This window comes from Halichoeres trimaculatus, unplaced genomic scaffold (assembly GCF_033239565.1).
Source record: "Halichoeres trimaculatus isolate MK-OKI-2021-1 unplaced genomic scaffold, fHalTri1.1 fHalTri1_scaffold_17, whole genome shotgun sequence".
Classification (NCBI taxonomy): domain Eukaryota; kingdom Metazoa; phylum Chordata; class Actinopteri; order Labriformes; family Labridae; genus Halichoeres; species Halichoeres trimaculatus.
Genome location: NW_027437195.1, coordinates 23,717,466 through 23,734,439, shown reverse-complemented (window position 1 = coordinate 23,734,439; position 16,974 = coordinate 23,717,466). Strand labels below are relative to the sequence as shown.

The window sequence follows — 16,974 nt, the reverse complement described above, 5'->3', positions numbered from 1 at the left end:
ATCCTTGATCTCTTTTGAACGCTCACAGCTATATTTAACACAGTGGTGGAAATATTTGTACCGTGGCAACAATAAACTGCACAGCACTTTCCGCATCTATGAAGCAGCGAGGGTCAGAGCGATGTTAAATTGGCCATCTGTTCTTTTCATTGGACTGTATGAGCCTGCAAACTGCACAGGTGTGATACACATTCTCAGATGTGCTGTAACACATCTGTGCATAGACGGGACGGTGTTTGGGTACAGAATCGCAGAATTGATGACATGTAGTTTCATGCATATAACTTAAAGAATAGCAGACAGAGCAAGAAACAAGAGGAATGGTTTAATCTTGCTGTGTTTTCTTGTAAGGCTGATGGGAGAGTTTCATCAGCAGCGAGCAAACATGCTCAAAGAAAGCCTGAGATTCAGTGTCAAGACAGGAGTTGATGCGCTAACGTTATAGAGTCTTGCATTGATACAGACGACAATGCTCTCATTCTTTAAGTGGCACAAGCATCAGGGGGAAAGATGCTGATATTCAAGTTAGTGTCAACCTCGAAACTCCAATTTTGTTAATGCTCAACAAGTTTTATCACAGTTCACCGCTCCATCACAGCAATTGGATCTGACAAGTTTCTATTCAAGCCAATGTATTCTGAATGCATCTCAGCTCCAAACCAGACACGCAAGGTTTCTACTTCTGCTGCTGATGTTGGAGCAATGACACATCAATTTTTAATTTTCACAGAGCAGATCAAGCAATACTGAAGAAACTGAAATCTCTTCAAATGTTTTTGTCGTATTTCCAGTAGAAAACGCCCTTTTTAGACTTTTATGAGCCACATTCACCTGACCAGTGTGGAAAAATGTCTTATTTCAAGTTATTTTAAGACAAAAATTAGGTCTGGATAGCTTGTAACAAGTTTAAAAAAATCTGCCAATGGAACAAGAGAAAAGTTACTTGAACTAAGACATTATTTCAGTTTTAAGGAAACTTTCAAGCAAATTTTTCTTGTTCCATTGGCGATTCAGACCTCATTTTTGTCGATAAATAACTTAAAACAAGATATTTCTCTGGGCTGACCAGTTGAAAGTGGCTCATACAGAGTATAATAAGACAATTTTTACTTAAAATTAGACAAAAACACTTGATAAGATTCCAGTTTTTTGCTGTAAAGACAGGATGTCATGCACTGGAACCACATTAAAAAATCCACAAACTTTCAAGATAAAATAAACTGTGTTGACACCAGCTAGTATTTAGCTTGACTTTAGCAGCGAAATGGCATGATGAGCGCAGTTAGGCCCAGGCAGCAGGTTTTCCAAGGGGCAACATCTGGTTTAGAAAAATGGAGCCTATGTGGAAGGGCCAAAGGTTGCTGTTCGGTTAGACTGCAAACCACATACACACCGTGCCAACTGAACAAACTTTAATAGCATTAGGAAAACATATTTACAGCCTAGTTCAAAAAATGACTTGGTATGAAACGCTAATTTCACTATCGGCACTCACTATACGGAGATGAGTTGTTCTCTAACTCAGCCATTTACAGGATATTAAGATCATGAGTTTGTCCGATCAGAGGTGCAGCTCAGCTCATGAGACTGACCAGTCTGGTGCCATGTAGCTGTTAGCAAGGAGGCTCAAAGACCGTCTCTTGAGTCAGCATTTCCAGTATGGCCCCCGCAGATGATTGGTTTCATTACTCTGTATCAGGAACACAGTGACGTAGAGGAGACTACATCCATATTTTATACAGTCTATGGGTTTTACCTCCTACATAATGAGAAGAGGATCAATGTTTGCGTAGGAAGCACAGGAACTCTGGTTGTGGCTCCTACTGAACACGCAGTCAAAATGCGACGGACACAGATCTTCTGTTTTCTGACATGATCATCTTCTGGTGCATGTTTTTCACATCTAGAAACCTTGTTCAGTGCAGCTTTAGGCCCCGTTTACACAACAATGTTTCATCCGACAACACAGTGTAAAAAATCTGGCATTTACACAGAAACGCTGCGGGAATGAAAACGCTGTAGTAAGCATGCCAGGCCTGTAGATGGCACTATAGCTGTCTTGTCCAGAAGCAGCTTTTGGTAGATCTCCACCAAAGTAGAGTTGGGGCCGATCATGTAACTGCAGAACTGGAGCAACAGATGTACATTTTGTTGGAAGACAGTCAGCAGATTCAGCAGATTGAGCAGCACAAGCACAACATGGTAGTCCGGGACGACCATAATAACGGTAGTGTTCAACTGTTGTATGCGCTTGCGCGAAGTGGAACGTGACGTCAGCTTTTCCACTAAAAAAGCTGGCTTGCTGTTACTTGCTGGCTGTTTTCAAAAGTTTGCGTTGTAGGTCGGCTAAAATACTGTTTCCATGTAAATGAGAGGCCAAAATGCAAAAATAATTTTGCCTTGTTGTGCAAATGGCCCCATAATTCGGTTGTGTAAAAAAGTTTGGATTCAAGTAGCCCAGAGTGTGTTCAACGCTGTCAGAGGTCTTGCACCATGCTGCCCCCTCACACCTGGCCATACAGGCAGCATACAACACAACAGTTCGCACTTCACAACACCCCAATTTAACACTTGGATTAAGGCACAGCAAGGCAGTGCTTCTCTGAGCTTGTCGTGTTGTAGGAAATGCTAATTAGATTCACCTGGCGGGGCAGCGGCCCACCTCCCACAGAACCCCCCAGAGCCGGCACAAAGGGAATGAAAAGACATGAACAAGGAGGCCGCGAACACTCAGAGGGAAGGGAGGAGGGGATTGAGGAGAAAGCCTGAACCAAAGAGGGAGAGAGTGAAAAAAAAAAGAATGAGAAGATTAGTTTACTACGCAGCTGCTTTTGAAGTTTTCCTTTAAGAGACACAATTAGGAGGGAAAAATTTGCACTGGCTTAGTGTGCTATTAAAGCCATACATCTGGGCAATTAAAGAGAGCTACCCAAGGTGTTCAGAATTGTGTCATAAAAGTTAACAGGTCTGCACAGCTCAACAAAACTCTCTCATCACCACACACTTCTGTTCCACCTCTCGCCATGTGCCTCAGCTCTGCTTTCCTGGAGTCTAAACAGCCAAACAGTGTGTTTGACCTCAGATTAAAACCTATTCATAATGATTCATCAGTAACCGTAAACATAAACCGTCTAATAGACACGCCATGTTTGTCATTAGGTTCAAGGCGAGGTTTGCATGCTGACTTTTACTGTGTAACGGCCTTTTCTTCCACTCATCTGTCACCCTGGTTAACTCGTGTCGAGGCTTCAGAGGCACTCCAGCTTCACTGCTCTGTAATGACTCAAATTAGAAGTGGAAGCTAATTTTGGTGTATTTTTCTTGTCTCTGATTTACACCAGGCTGCCCCGAGGGAAAGAAAGTGGAATTCATTACAAGCTTATTAGATGCCCTCACCACAGACATGGTGCAAGCCATAAACTCACCAGCCCCCTCTGGTGGTGGGAGGTAAGTACAGCTTCAGTCCTCAGGGTGTAGAAGATAAGTAGAAACATTACGGCTGATTCTTTGTGGAAAGTATCCACCTCTTCTGGTTTTTCTCAAACAATCTTTTCCTTTGGTTTCTCCAAGTCGAACCTACTTTTTCATCTCTGACATGCAATGCACAGATCTTGGCACAGACGCTGACAGGGTTTGGGGTTCACGTTCCATCAATGTAGACCTAAAAGCACTGATGGGACTGGGAGGTATTTTGGATTGAAGCTGTCCACAGCATGTGATTTGTCAATGCACACTGAGCTTAATCCATGTGGGAACGCAAAGAGGATTCCTTTGCAGAATACGTTATAATAAGGAAAATTGTCAGTTTGTGATAAAATAAAAACACAAGAGCAGATGAGGTATCAATGTGAGCATCCATTTTTGGATGGACTGTTGTGTTTTTACAAAAAACTTCAAGAGGCAAGTGAGAAATATAATTCTTATCATTAATTTTTTAGTCTGATCTGAACTATTTATCCTGTGTTTATGTTTAAAGGTTGAAAGAAAAGTTTTGACAGCTTTATCTGCATTCCCTCGGTGGAATCGAATGATTAAAATCCTCCAATCAGGAACAAAAATGCTCTATTGGATCACATCCTTTTTTGATTTGTGAGAACAGGTGGGAGAAATTGTTTTGGTATGTGTTTTTCTTCCCCTAACCGGAATCATTAATTGATTTGTTGGTGTTAATTTCATTTGGCCACGAGATGCTAAAATGCACCATTACCTTGTTTTTTTCCGGTGGAGTTTAAATTGTTTCATGCGCTCTAAACAGAAAATTTATCCTGGAACAAGAATCCTTGCATATTTTCAGACTGTTTGAGGTTTTTCCGAAACTCTTTTAAAAAATCCCTGATACAGATCAGATAGAGGGTAAGTGCTAACAACATTTCCAAGCACATCCTCACTCTATCTCTGTCCCGAACCCTGTCCAGGTTTGTTGAGCCGGATCCCAGTCACACTCTAGAGGAGAGGGTGGTGCACTGGTACTTCGCCCAGCTGGACAACAATGGGAGCCATGACATCACCAAGAAGGAACTCAAGCCGTTCAAGAGGTATCTGAAGAAGAAGGCGAAACCCAAGAAATGCGCCCGCAAGTTCACCGACTACTGTGACCTGAATAAGGACAGAGCCATCTCCCTGCAGGAGCTGAAAGGCTGCCTGGGCGTCAGCAAGGAGGGTAAGAGACACAGTCGAGGAGGCACGGACAATCAGAATGGTTTAAAGAGTTTGCACCCGTGCAACAGCTACTTTAACCACACTAAACATGTTATACAGCTTAGAGAATCACAAGTCTTAAAGTCTGTTTTTATCTTGTATATTCAATCCATTTTAACTAGAAGCACTGAATATGAAAATGTGATGCTAGTTTTGCAGCTGCTATTTGAGATGTTCATCCTTTTAATATTTCATTTACCAAAATGAGAAGAAACAGGAGACTGATGTGTCACTTAGACAAAAATGCAAACTTTGTTTCTTTATTCCCACTAGTTTTACTAATCCTGTTCATCATGTCATGCTTCTAAGAAGTCGAGTGAGTCAGCCATTCAAAAGGAAGAGATGGCGTAACTGTGGTGCATGTAACAAATGATGTGTTGGCAGTCTAAATTGAGAGTACTGCTCTACTTAGCAAGTCACTGATAAATATATAGACCAGACTAATGTGTAAACGGATCCTAGACACAGTCTGGGCTGGGAAAAGTGACTACTCATCGTGACTGCAGGCCAGTCCTTGGAGAGATCACTTTAAACTGCCTGAGCAGCTTTCAGTGTGAGGATGCTGCTGGCTTTAACACAAATGTCACACAGATAATGTTTAGTGAAGCTGTGCAGATGTGAGGAGATATGAAATAAATATTCCCCTTTCTGTTAAGTGTTTTTTTTTATTTTATTGCACTGCTTGGGTGATGTAAGAACATTTTATCAACCTCTTGAAACTAAAACCATGTTTTTTTCCTTTTTGCATTTTTGCAGGAAGCTCAACGACAAGTGGCAACCAAGGGACAAGGCAAGGGACAAAGTTGTTCAGTAAGGCCAACTAATACGCTTTCACTAACTCTGCTGCTGCTGGCTTTGAGTGCTTCAACAGGCATAAATGTGTAACACATTAACATTGGGTCAATTACATTGTCAAACGCAGCTAGTTAACAATGCAGCATTTGATCTACATGCAAGTTTTGTGTATATTGTCCCAAATACCTTATTTTAAGGAGTGTGCCCTGTTTTATTTTGGTGTTTATGTGTACATATGGATTTTTTTGGTGTGCGTCCAAAGATAAAATATGATACAGCTATTTTTTTCCCAGGCAGGGCATCCAGAAGACCCTCTGTTAACAAGTTTCCCATTGATAGAACATCCTGAAGGCACTTTGTTTACTTTATCCATGTGAAGAGTTCCCAGAGGGCACTTTGGTTACATTTAATCTGCTGGCAGGGCATCCAGAGATCACTTTGTTCATATTTTTCCCACTAGAAGGGCATCCAGAGGGCCCATAACAATTTTCCCATTGAAAGAACATCTAGAGGGCGCTTTTTTTTACATTATCCATGTGAGGAGCATCCAGAGGGCACTGTGGTTATATTTTATCCATCCAGAGATCGCTTTGTTTACATTTTTCCTACTGGAGGGGCATCCAGAGGGCCCTTCGTTAACAATTTTGCTAACTGGCAGGACATCCAGATGACACTTTGTTTACATTGTCCACTAAAATTGCTTCTTGAGGGCACTTTGTGTACATTATCCTTAATGGAAGAACATCCAGAGGGCACTTTGTTTACTTTAGCCACATGAACAGCATCTAGAGGGCACTTTGGTTACATTTTATCCACTGGCAGGGCATCCAGAGATCACTTTGTTTACATTTTTCTTACTGGAGGGGCATCCAGAGGGCACTTTGTTTACATTATCTCCACTGGAGGGGCATCCAGCGGGCCCTTTGTTTACATAATCTCCACTAAAAGGGCATCCGGACAACACCTTGTTTTTATTATCCCTACTAAAAGGGGCATTCTGAGGGACCTTTGTTTCAGTTGTACATGTGAAGGGCATCCAGGGGGCACTCTGTTTACATTATCTCCACTGGAATTGAATAGAATAGAATAGAATAGAAAATACTTTATTTATCCCCGAGGGGAAATTCAGGAGTCACCGCAGCATTTAAGAAAACAAAAGTAAGAAAGAGTATTGAAAGTGCAAAAAGGTCCATAAGAAATTAGATGACGACGTCCCGTCCACCACTCGTACACCACTCTTTAGCCCAGCCAGCCTCCACCTCCACAGGGTCCAGGACTGAGCCTCCCCAGCAGTCTGTTCAGTCTCTGTCTCCTGGATCCTGTCTGCTCACCGCAGGCAAAGCTCCTCCAATATGGGGCAGGTGTCCAAAGTCAGCTCCGTCAGCCATGTCCGTTGACAGCACGATGCCGCTGGGTTAGCACAGCTAACTCGTCCATCCCCCAGAGCTCGATCCCACGTTCCCAACGATGGATGGAAGGACAGGTCCACGTCGTCACCCCCCAGCTCACACCGAGAACCAGCACGTCGTCCTCTCCTCCGCCTCCTCAGCTCGAGGGAAATCATCAAGCCTTACACCAGTTAGCATTGACATGCTACAGGCTGCTTTCAGCTAATTTCGCATGTAAACAATGCAGCCTTGGTTACATGTAGGATCTCCAGAAAAACACAGGAGAAAAGTAGTATAAAATATCGCTGAAGCCACAAAAAGTTTGGTGTTCGTGACCGACAATGAACCATACAAAGTGATGATCCACTCCAAATACAAAGATTACGAAAAAGAGACGAAAAAAATTACAAGAAACGAACAAAGACGAGAGAGCTGCTGCAACAGGCAGCTACTTTGGCGGCGCCTAGCAACGGAAAAAAAAAAAAAAAAACGAGGGCACTTTAATTGCATTTTACATACTGGTAGAGCATCCAGGTAGTGCTTAGATTACATTTTACCCGCTGGTAGAGCATCCAGAAGTCACTTTCACTGGTACCTGATCAATCTTACTCATATTTAGTATTTAGAATGCTTTTTTTTTTTCTTTACCAAGGTTTAAACATTGCACATAAAAACTTTTCAATGTTAACAAGATCACTTCATGGAAGACAAGCAGTGGTCTTTTATTTGGCATACTGGAGTCAGAGACAGTTCGTCAGTTTTGCTTTTATATGTGTGGAAATGTTTAATTCACTGTAAAACAGCTGCAGATAAACTTTGATGACTGCGACCACAAATGGTCCAAAAGTCTGAAATTACATATTTTTCAGAGATGTTATCTGTTTGGATCCCTTTCACCGAGTGGTTACTGGTCCCCTTGGTGCTGCTGACTCTGGCCACTGTGCTGATTTAGCACCACATAGCTCTGAAGTCATGTGTTTACCCTGGTGCTGCCCCCCTCCCCAGTGCCTGGAGAACAGTGGCTCTGTGGGCATAACGTCAGGCCTCTCGGGGCCCTGGGTGCCACTGCCAGGATAAACAGCCTGGGTATTAGGGGGGCAGAGACGGAGGCTCGGCCAGTCAGCGAATCTCTCACCTTCATGCTTAAGAGCTGAAGGTAAATGGCCTGACAGTTTTATATGGCCCCTTGTCCTGCCACTCAGGCGCTGTGAGCTGGTGATGATTGTGGAGGGAGTGAGTTATGTAAAGAAGGAAGGAGAGGCAGGGAAAGAAGCAGGAGGCTGGAGGAACATATGGCAGCATTCTTCCTTGACTAAGATAGACGTCCATTGTGTTCAGGTATGCCTAACTGATCCTCAGTGGCCTGGATCTCTTTAAGTCAAGCTGCTTTTGCAAGGCATTAAATCTTATGATGCTCTGTCGCAGCTTTGGGCCGTCACTGGACTTTTGTTGGACATATTTACAGTTTACTGTGCGTGCTTTCTGATGGGGGATTGTAGGCATGTGGGGCAAAGTAGAGCACATCTGTACACGGCTAATACGGTCACAGAAAAAGAATACCTTGTGTGAGTTGTGACGTACTGAGGACGGTGGCATCGGTCCTCTGAGGAGACTGGAAACCTCATTATGGACGAGAAATGACAGAGAAGCCCGGGGCAGTGATTTTCTGCGTTACTCATTCACCGCAATAAACAAAACACAAAATATTTCTCTGTTCAACTTGTTGCATGAGTGTTGGTAGCAAAGTTCAAGATGTTTTGCTCCAGAGTCTTAATTCCATTTAAAAAGACATAAACTTTGCGTCTGAATAAGTACAAACACATGTAGGAAAGCCAACACTCTCAACAACACACCAAACATGTGCTCGGGCAATTATGACATATTAGAGAGGGCCTGTTGGGAGAGCTTAAACAGGTTTTAGTTTGCAGGGTAGGTGTGTATTTGAATGTCACATTTCATGCTGCAAGCTGAAAACACTGCTTGAGTTAAGAGGTTAGGAAAAACCATGAACCATCGCCTGAACCCTGAGCTCTTGAGCCCTGAAAGATCTTGTTTCAAAAGCCTGGACTGTAAATTTGAGAAAGAAACGAAAGATTCCTAGAGTTTGTTTTAGCGTTCATCCCAGAGAAAGTTGTTTTATGTGAGTGTTTGTAAATTAAATACAGTTATGATGATATAAATGACATTCTGAGGCTGTAAAACATGTTTGACTAAGAGGAAATTGTGTTGCCAACCTGTCACTGAAAGGATTTAGGAGCTTCTGTTTCTGGAGGCTGATTCAAAGCTTCCTGGTGAATCTTTTGACAAAACCAGTCAGGTGAACACATGCAGTCTGCTCTTTTTTTTTCATGTCAAACTCCTCTTCTCTTCTGTCTCCTTCCTCCGCCTCTCGTCTCCTGTCCCCCTGTTTGTCCTGGCTGTGTCCGTCATTAGGCAGGAATGAAAGGAGGGCATTATGAGACAGGCCTGGCACCGATGCTGCAGGACCATTAGAGAGCCCAGAACCCTGTTCCCTCTGAGCCAACAGCAATTACTCCTCAGCACTTGTGTTTTAATTACTGTGACATCAGTTTGACAAACGGTGCAGTGTAAAAATAGCAGAGGTCAACAGGGAGGATTGTGATGCCCAGTCAGCTTTGATTTGCTCACCAACACGATGTGTTACTCTGAGGAGGCTGCGCTGAGACATGCGTATTTATCTCCTTTGCTAAGTCTCCCAGCTGCTTCCATGTACAGGTATACCATGATTCCCAGCTCTTTAGCCAAGTGTCTTTATCGGCCGGTCCCAGGTGAGGCTAGGCGATTCACCCCGAGACAGGATCTGCTTTCAGCTCTTTATCACAAGTGGGGCCAAGGTGTCCAGGGAGAGGCCGGGGTGCTTTGTGTTGTTAATGGCACAGACAGTGTCCTCAGTGACTGCGAGGAGAGGAGGGAGAGGAGCATTTGCCGCTCTGGAGCCTGGTAATTGCAAAGCTGATTCATCAGCACTGAATCTCAGCTTCAGACAACAGAGACTTTTATCAGAGTCAAAGACAAGAACAGCAGGACTTCAGTGGGACCGGTACATCAGGAAATATACAGGTAGTGTACAGTTTAACAGGAAGGACATGCCCCTTATACTGCCAGGGTGAAGATTATGGCACCGTTAGTCTGGACTTTAAATCTAGTGGGAAAAAATATCAAGTAAAATGTTTTAATTCATCAATTCAGAGAATAAAATATACCTGACTTGTCCAAATATTTGATAATAACCATTGTTAGCTGACTGAATCCAAATTGATAAATCATAGGCTGTTTTCCAAACCACCTACTACCTACTACATGTGAATGTAGTATGTATAGGCACTGTATACTGCCAACTGCTTTTGCGTGTAGTATGTAGTCTAACTGATCTGTTGGGTCTGTTTTGTAGTATATTACTCTGGTTTTCAGTTTCTGAAAATGTAGCTACAGCTGCTGATTTTTATCAACTTTTTTGCTTTTTTTTTTTTACGAATATGCAACAAACTATGGGTAGATCTTGACATTTTAGTTATTTTGTTAATCATATCGAAGCAGGATTATTGTATTTGATTCTTAATCTTATACCTAAAGTTATATCCTTTATTATAGGGATTGACTTTTATTTTTTACAGTTAATGGAAAAACCACATCCATATAATCACTTCATTACACTTCCCTTCTCTCTCATGGATCGTCTAATGTTAGTGCTGTTGTATTGTAGTTGTAATGCCGACTCATTCCAGTAGATGGCGGTAATTTACCACAAGCATTAGTGCCGTGCATTGTGGGAAACAGTATGTCAGGTAGACAGGTCCGTTGCACACTGGATCAGTAGGACATCTGGAGATTTTGGCATACTGCATATTTTGCAGGTTTTTGTATACTGCCTACTACATACTAAATTTAGGCCAAAATACTAGGCACTTCTAGTGTAGCATGCGGTTTGGAAAACAGCCATAGTCTTGGCCACACATCTCTTTTTTTAAAAGAACAAAGTCTCCCCTTTTTAACTTCCAACTTTAACTATTAGTTATTGTGTTTAACTCAGTGAAATTACTTGAAAGTACTTAGTAGACTAAACAGTGTGATTTAATGACATTTCATTTCAATGAAGGGGCTCTACAAGGTGCAGTGGTTAGCCCTGTTGCCTCATAGCAAAGACTCCTGGTTCGATTCCCGGCTAGACTGATGCCTTTCTGCATGGAGTTTGTGTGGGTACCCCAGCTTCCTCCCACACTCCAAAAACGTACTCATCAGGCTTTAAACTGCCCAAGCATGTGAGTGTGTGTCTAAATGATTGTCCACCTCTATGTGTGAAGCCTGGGATTGGCTGGAGACTTGTTCAGGGTGTGCCCCGCCTTGTGCCCAAAGACAGTTGGGTAGGCTTTGAAAGAGAAGAGCAGTAAAGATTTATTTTATTTTTTTCTTTAGGAGACTGGTTTACTTGAATTTTTAAATAGACTGAACTAGTTCTAGTTTATGGAAGTAATTTCAGATTTTAAATTGCATCTACTTTGCATATAAAGATATTCCACAACAGAATTTTAGTGATTCCATTTTTTTTGTGCTTAAGATTTTTAGTTAAGCCAGCATAAGCTCTCATCTTTGTTAATGTACTTACTTTTACAGGCAAGCACTTTACTGCTTTATTTTAAAGTAGACTTTACTATCCAGGCTTTAAGTGTGAGGCTAAAAGTGCAAAATGCTCATGTTCATTGGAGAAGTTCCCTCCTCTTACCTGAAGTCAACTCAAGACCCTATTAGGAGTTAAGAAGTGATCTTGAAATAGTCGTACTATTAGTTATTTGCCTGTTCATAATCCACAACTTAAAACAGGATCATCAGCTGCACAATGTGTTTTTTTTCAAATGATATTTCTCTGTATCTGTGGACAGGAGAACACCATCCTAATCAGCTGCTTACTTTGAGCAATGATTTTTACTGTTTAAAATTTATTTGCTCAACTGAAGGAAAAACAGCAGAGAGGTTTTGCTTTTAGTGGTGTTGAGAGTGAAGATGATTCAGATGCAGATTAGAAGTATTGAAGAAGTGATGATTCACTTCATAAGCTATTTTCTGCTGATAAAAGTATAATCATGTATCCCTTAATGCCTTAAATGGCCAACAGCAATCTGCTTCTTTGAAAAAAAATCCATAAAACAACTTTTAAAGAAATCTTTTGATACATTATAAATGCCGAAATTGTTGCTTGTAGCTGCAGACCATATGAGCCTTATGACTTCTTTGAAATGGAGATTTTTGTGAGTTTTAAGTGATTCAGAGTGATTCTAAAACATCAAATGTTAAAACACCACAAGTAGTCGCCTGTATCCCCCTGAGGAATTAGGTGGCCGTAATATTTTATTCCCTGCACTCAAAGTATAGTTGAAGGCATTCACTACAAGACTTCTTCATGTGGACGGTAAACTTTAGATTTATGTTGCTTCAGAGTTTGAAGTGAAAACCTGACTGTGGAGCAAATGCATGGTTTCAGCCTAGAGAAGCTTCCAGACTGCATAGTAATATCAGCTGGACTTATATATCATGGCTGACATAAGCAGCACTGACAGAGAGTGCACCTGCACATCCTTACCCCCTGAAACACACTCACACACACACACTTCATGTGGGTCAGGAGAGTCTGAACACAAAGATACTGCACACACAGATAGATGTATACACACGATGCCGTTTCAAAAGGCGCAAACACACACACACACGCTCTCACACACATCCTGAGCCTTCACAGGGCTCAGGAGGACCTCTGCTCCCCTCTGACAGCCATCTGTAAGCAATCTATGCTTTTTTACCCATCTCCTTTTCTCCCAGGCCTCCACTTTCTTTCTTTTCTTTCCTCCCTCCCTCTTTCTCCCCCTCCTTCACGGACTTGTCTGATTGATGAGCGAGCAGTCCATCCCTCGTGCAGAGTGTCCCTTGCAGTCTGAGCAGCACATAACTTCAGAGACCTGTTGAGTTATAGCTTTGTTGCAACATAATGTCAGCACATGTGATGGTGGGGTTTGGGTGTAGGTGGGATACAGATGCTTAGAAGTAGAGAAGAAGTTTGTAGCTGTCGATGCTTTCTGCTGAAGCAGAGACTTTTTAAAGGAATGACTTGAAAAAAATCCTAAAAAAGACAAAAAGAAAACATCATGACAGTGTATTTTGAATGATGAAGAGAAACAAAAGGAAGAAAAAACATCAAAGCTTTTTTTCTAACACTATTTTTAAGCTATATCAGATTTTTCTTGGTTTTCATATTTTAATTGCGTGTGAGTCTGTGTGAGAGAGCCTGTGACGCCTCGAGGGCTAATGGGAACGCCGTCATGTCACGCTACAGCTACGTGTGAGTGCATCTGCATGCTGAATACTAAAACAGATGAGTGAATACATTTCTTTTTTTCTCTTTTTCGGTCTGTCTTTCTTTCTGTTCCCAGTAGGTCGTCTGGTTTGAGAAGAGAAGGGTCCAGAAGCTGAGACGAGAGCAGAGGGCACAGAGGGAAGGCATCTGTACGCTGGCTGACAGGAAAAAGAAAGATGGAGCAGAAAAATTTGAAAGTTCCTGAGTTTAAAAAAAAAAAGAAACAGAACCTAAAAAACCAGAACGAAAACTAAGCGGCGCCAAAATATTTGCACTTTCTCCTCCCTATGTTTGACATTTTATCTGTTTGTATGTGTTGATTTTTCTTTTTTGAAGTGACTGAAAAGGTCAGAGTGAGAATATGTTTGTAAAAAGATGAAACACCACTGGAAGAGCCCCTGCTTTTGTGATTGTGTGGCATCAGATAACAGGAACAGACACTTACTCCAAACTAAATTAATATTTCTCCTCTAACAGCAGCACAGGCCAGTGGTAGTCCACTAAAAAGCAGCTCGACATGAGTCCTTTTCAGCACATAATCCTGAATATAAGTCAAAAGAGAAGACCACTAGCTTTGACCAATTTAAACACGTGTAGTTGTTTTCTGTCACCATGCAGTTTGCTAGGATTTAACTTTGAGGTCTAATTTATCAGCACAGGATTAGCTGTTTGACCCCCTTGCACTGTACAGAACTGTCTTTTATTAACATTTGACTGAAGGATCAGATTTTTGGGAACAGAGTCCAGAATTTATAACACCTGGTTATTAAGCAAATTAAGAGTTGTGGAAATGAGTTACAGTTACGTAAAGGTACATTTCACATAATACTCTGAGTTTTTTTTTTTCTTTTATGATTTTCTCATCAACAAAAATGAAACATTATGATATGATGTCATCTTTGCCTCTGCCCTGTACTTTGGTACACAACTTAGCCTAACTTAGCCTAGTTCCTAGCATCCATCTTAGCCACCTAGCATCTAGGAGGTAGCACATTTTTTTATCCGTAAAAAATGAAATTCTAAAAGGCACCTAAACCCTCCATTACATAGCTATTTAAAAGTAATTTTATCTTGAATGCGACGGTTTCTATAGTGGAATTGAATATTAGCTTGTGTCAAGATTTATTTTTTTTTCAGAGGTTTCATTTTTTCAGAAAGTTGCAGATGTGCATCAGAGAGCTAAAAAGCCTATCAACTATAAAATGTGTAAAAATATGTTTACATGTTTTGCAAATCATTAAAAGAAATAACTATTCACAGTTAAAATAATAATAATGATAATTTTAACATTTGGTTTATAGTGTTTTATCTTGTGGTTGCACATGGTGAACTGGAGTAGACATGTCTGTTAATTTCTGAAAATGAAAGAAAGAAAGAAAGAAAGAAAGAAAGAAAGAAAGAAAGAAAGAAAGAAAGAAAGAAAGAAAGAAAGAAAAGAAAAGAAATTTTATTGGTTAAGAAAAAAAAAAAAAAAAATTCTGACAAATCTCAACATGATGCACCCGATTGCAGCTGTTTGTAGGAGAGAAAACTGATGCTATGAAGTAGTTAGAAGGCCCTGTGAGGACTTCATGACACCGAAATAGTCTGACTTTTTTCATATCCCACAATTAATAAAAAAAATGAATAGATAAAATGATATTATAAGACCCAAATCACAGCATTTTTTAATGCTATTATTATTATTATTATTTTTGTTTCTCAGTACCCGTGGTCATGTGGAACACAAAATCCAATTCAAACATTTCAAACAATATAAAATAGCTATAAATGAATTAATACATTACCTCGTTGTTTTGCATTCTGGGAAAAATAGTTTTGAACAAAAAAGTTATGTTACTGCCTTCCAATCATTCACTTACAACTTACAACAGTGGGTGATGGTGCTCATGGGAAATGGAGTTTTTTTTCAGGAGAGACTCAACTGTTTTAAAATAGCCCTCACAGCACCCCTAAAGACATATAGTAGACTTGAGGAAATCTTGATGAGATTGAGCTATGGTTAAAAAAGGAAGAAAACTGGAGAATATTAACTTAGACTGCGACAGGGAAAAGGGTACAGCAGGGTTAGTTGAAAGAGATCGAACCACAAGTACGAAAGAACACAACAAAACACACAGAGGTTGCCTTCAACAAACTTAACTAAACCTCTGAAAGAAAGAAACTATTTCATCTAATACATATTGTTTCCCTAAAGTGGAGAATGAACAGAAGCTTTGTACAAAAAAAAAGAAAGGGGTCAGGAAAAAAGTGAAAGCATTTTCAGTCTGGGGAGAGAGGGTGTAAAACTTTTAATATTGTTTGAATAGCTACAGGAGGATATGTTTTTGGTTTACACAAATCTTGAGTCATGCTGTTACATTTGTAAACGACAAATTGATCAGGCTGGTTTAATTACTAGAAACACTTGCAACACAATCAAACTGAAAAATGCTGAGGAGTCTGGGGATCATGGGTTTTATCTGGCTCTTCTGGCTCCCGTCACAAGTTGCAATAACATCGACCAATCTCGGACAAAGACCCCCTGGTGGGGACTTTATTTTTCCAAAACAGCTTCAAGAGTTTTGAATAAAAGGACCAGAAAAGAGGTGATACAGATGACTAAACCTGACCAGTAAACAGAGATGTTTACGTGGCTCGGTATCCCGTTAACATCAGCTCATTTCAGCTGTCATATTCACGTTTATCCGAGATATTGTAAACAAGACGTGGCATTTACAAATGCCAGGTCCTAAAATAAATATTTGAGTCTCCCCGGTAATATCAGAGCACATTTTGTGTATGTAAACACATTCATCGTCTGTAATCCAGCAGTTGATGTCAGTATTGCTCTGTTAAACTCATACCACCACACGCACTTGGAGCGTTGCCACCTTATGTAAGACAACGCAGTCGGTCTTCTAAAATACCCCTGAGGGTGTCCGGATTAATGACCCAGCAGGGAGGAGAAAACACAAGAAAAAGATGTTTTGGAATGTAACAAAAAATAAATTTTCTTGCTCGCATTTGGAAACGATTGTTTCAAAATTGGAGAATGACGAGTTTGCTATTGTGGTCTGAGTGCTTGTGTAATTGTTTTGAGTTATGTATTCCCAAGAGCCGCTGCAGTGGCTCACAAAAAAGGCTCCTATTGTAAATATGTACAATAACCTTTATTTGATTGTTTGTTTTACTAAAATTCATTGTGAGGCATTTGGATGTTCACTTACTTCACTGTCTGTTCTGGATTATTGTAAAAAATATATACTTTCCACTGTGTTCACATCATGTCATACATTAGGATATTACAGTAGCTAATTCACAGACTTTAAAATGTTAGACCAGACTGGAAATTATCAACTCTGAGCACTGTTTATTTTATCTGTGGTGGAGTTATTTGACTGTTTCAGCTTGTGTTTTACGAGTCCTGCCATCATCACTGCACACGGTCAAGAATGTATACAGTTCCTGGTGCTTAATCCGCTACAATCACAAGTCCAGTCATGTCTAATTTGAGCTGGACGCCTGTGCCAAGACGAAGAAAAGAAACGTCTCTTTCTGTGCAGTTCCTCTCCTGAGTGCCTGCTTCAGCCCCGGTCTGAACACTGGGCTTGTGTGTCTGCTGAAGTGCTTCCAGACGCCGCAGAGCTGCAGATCACATGAGAGATCTGAAACAACCTAACAGGCTCGTAATCACTGCTAATCACGATGGGGGACGTATAGTGAAGGAGGCCGGCAGATGACTGTCAG

At 41.0% G+C, this 16,974-nt stretch overlaps 1 protein-coding gene across 7 annotated transcripts in view; it reads left to right on the top strand.

The window, feature by feature from the left end:
- smoc1 (SPARC related modular calcium binding 1) overlaps positions 1-15,458 on the top strand; it is a 67,087-nt gene extending 51,629 nt beyond the window's left edge. For 4 of the 7 annotated variants that reach the window (XM_074692876.1, XM_074692875.1, XM_074692871.1 and 1 more), the window contains exons 11-14: positions 3,342-3,447; positions 4,416-4,660; positions 5,455-5,488; positions 13,322-15,458. In XM_074692876.1, coding sequence (XP_074548977.1) covers positions 3,342-3,447; positions 4,416-4,660; positions 5,455-5,488; positions 13,322-13,361 — 425 coding nt within the window. In that variant the 3' untranslated portion in view covers positions 13,362-15,458. Of the gene's footprint in view, positions 1-3,341; positions 3,448-4,415; positions 4,661-5,454; positions 5,509-13,321 lie in introns of all 7 variants that reach the window. The other 3 variants (XM_074692874.1, XM_074692872.1, XM_074692873.1) reach the window with 2 other exon arrangements.
- The last annotated feature ends 1,516 nt before the right edge of the window (positions 15,459-16,974 follow it).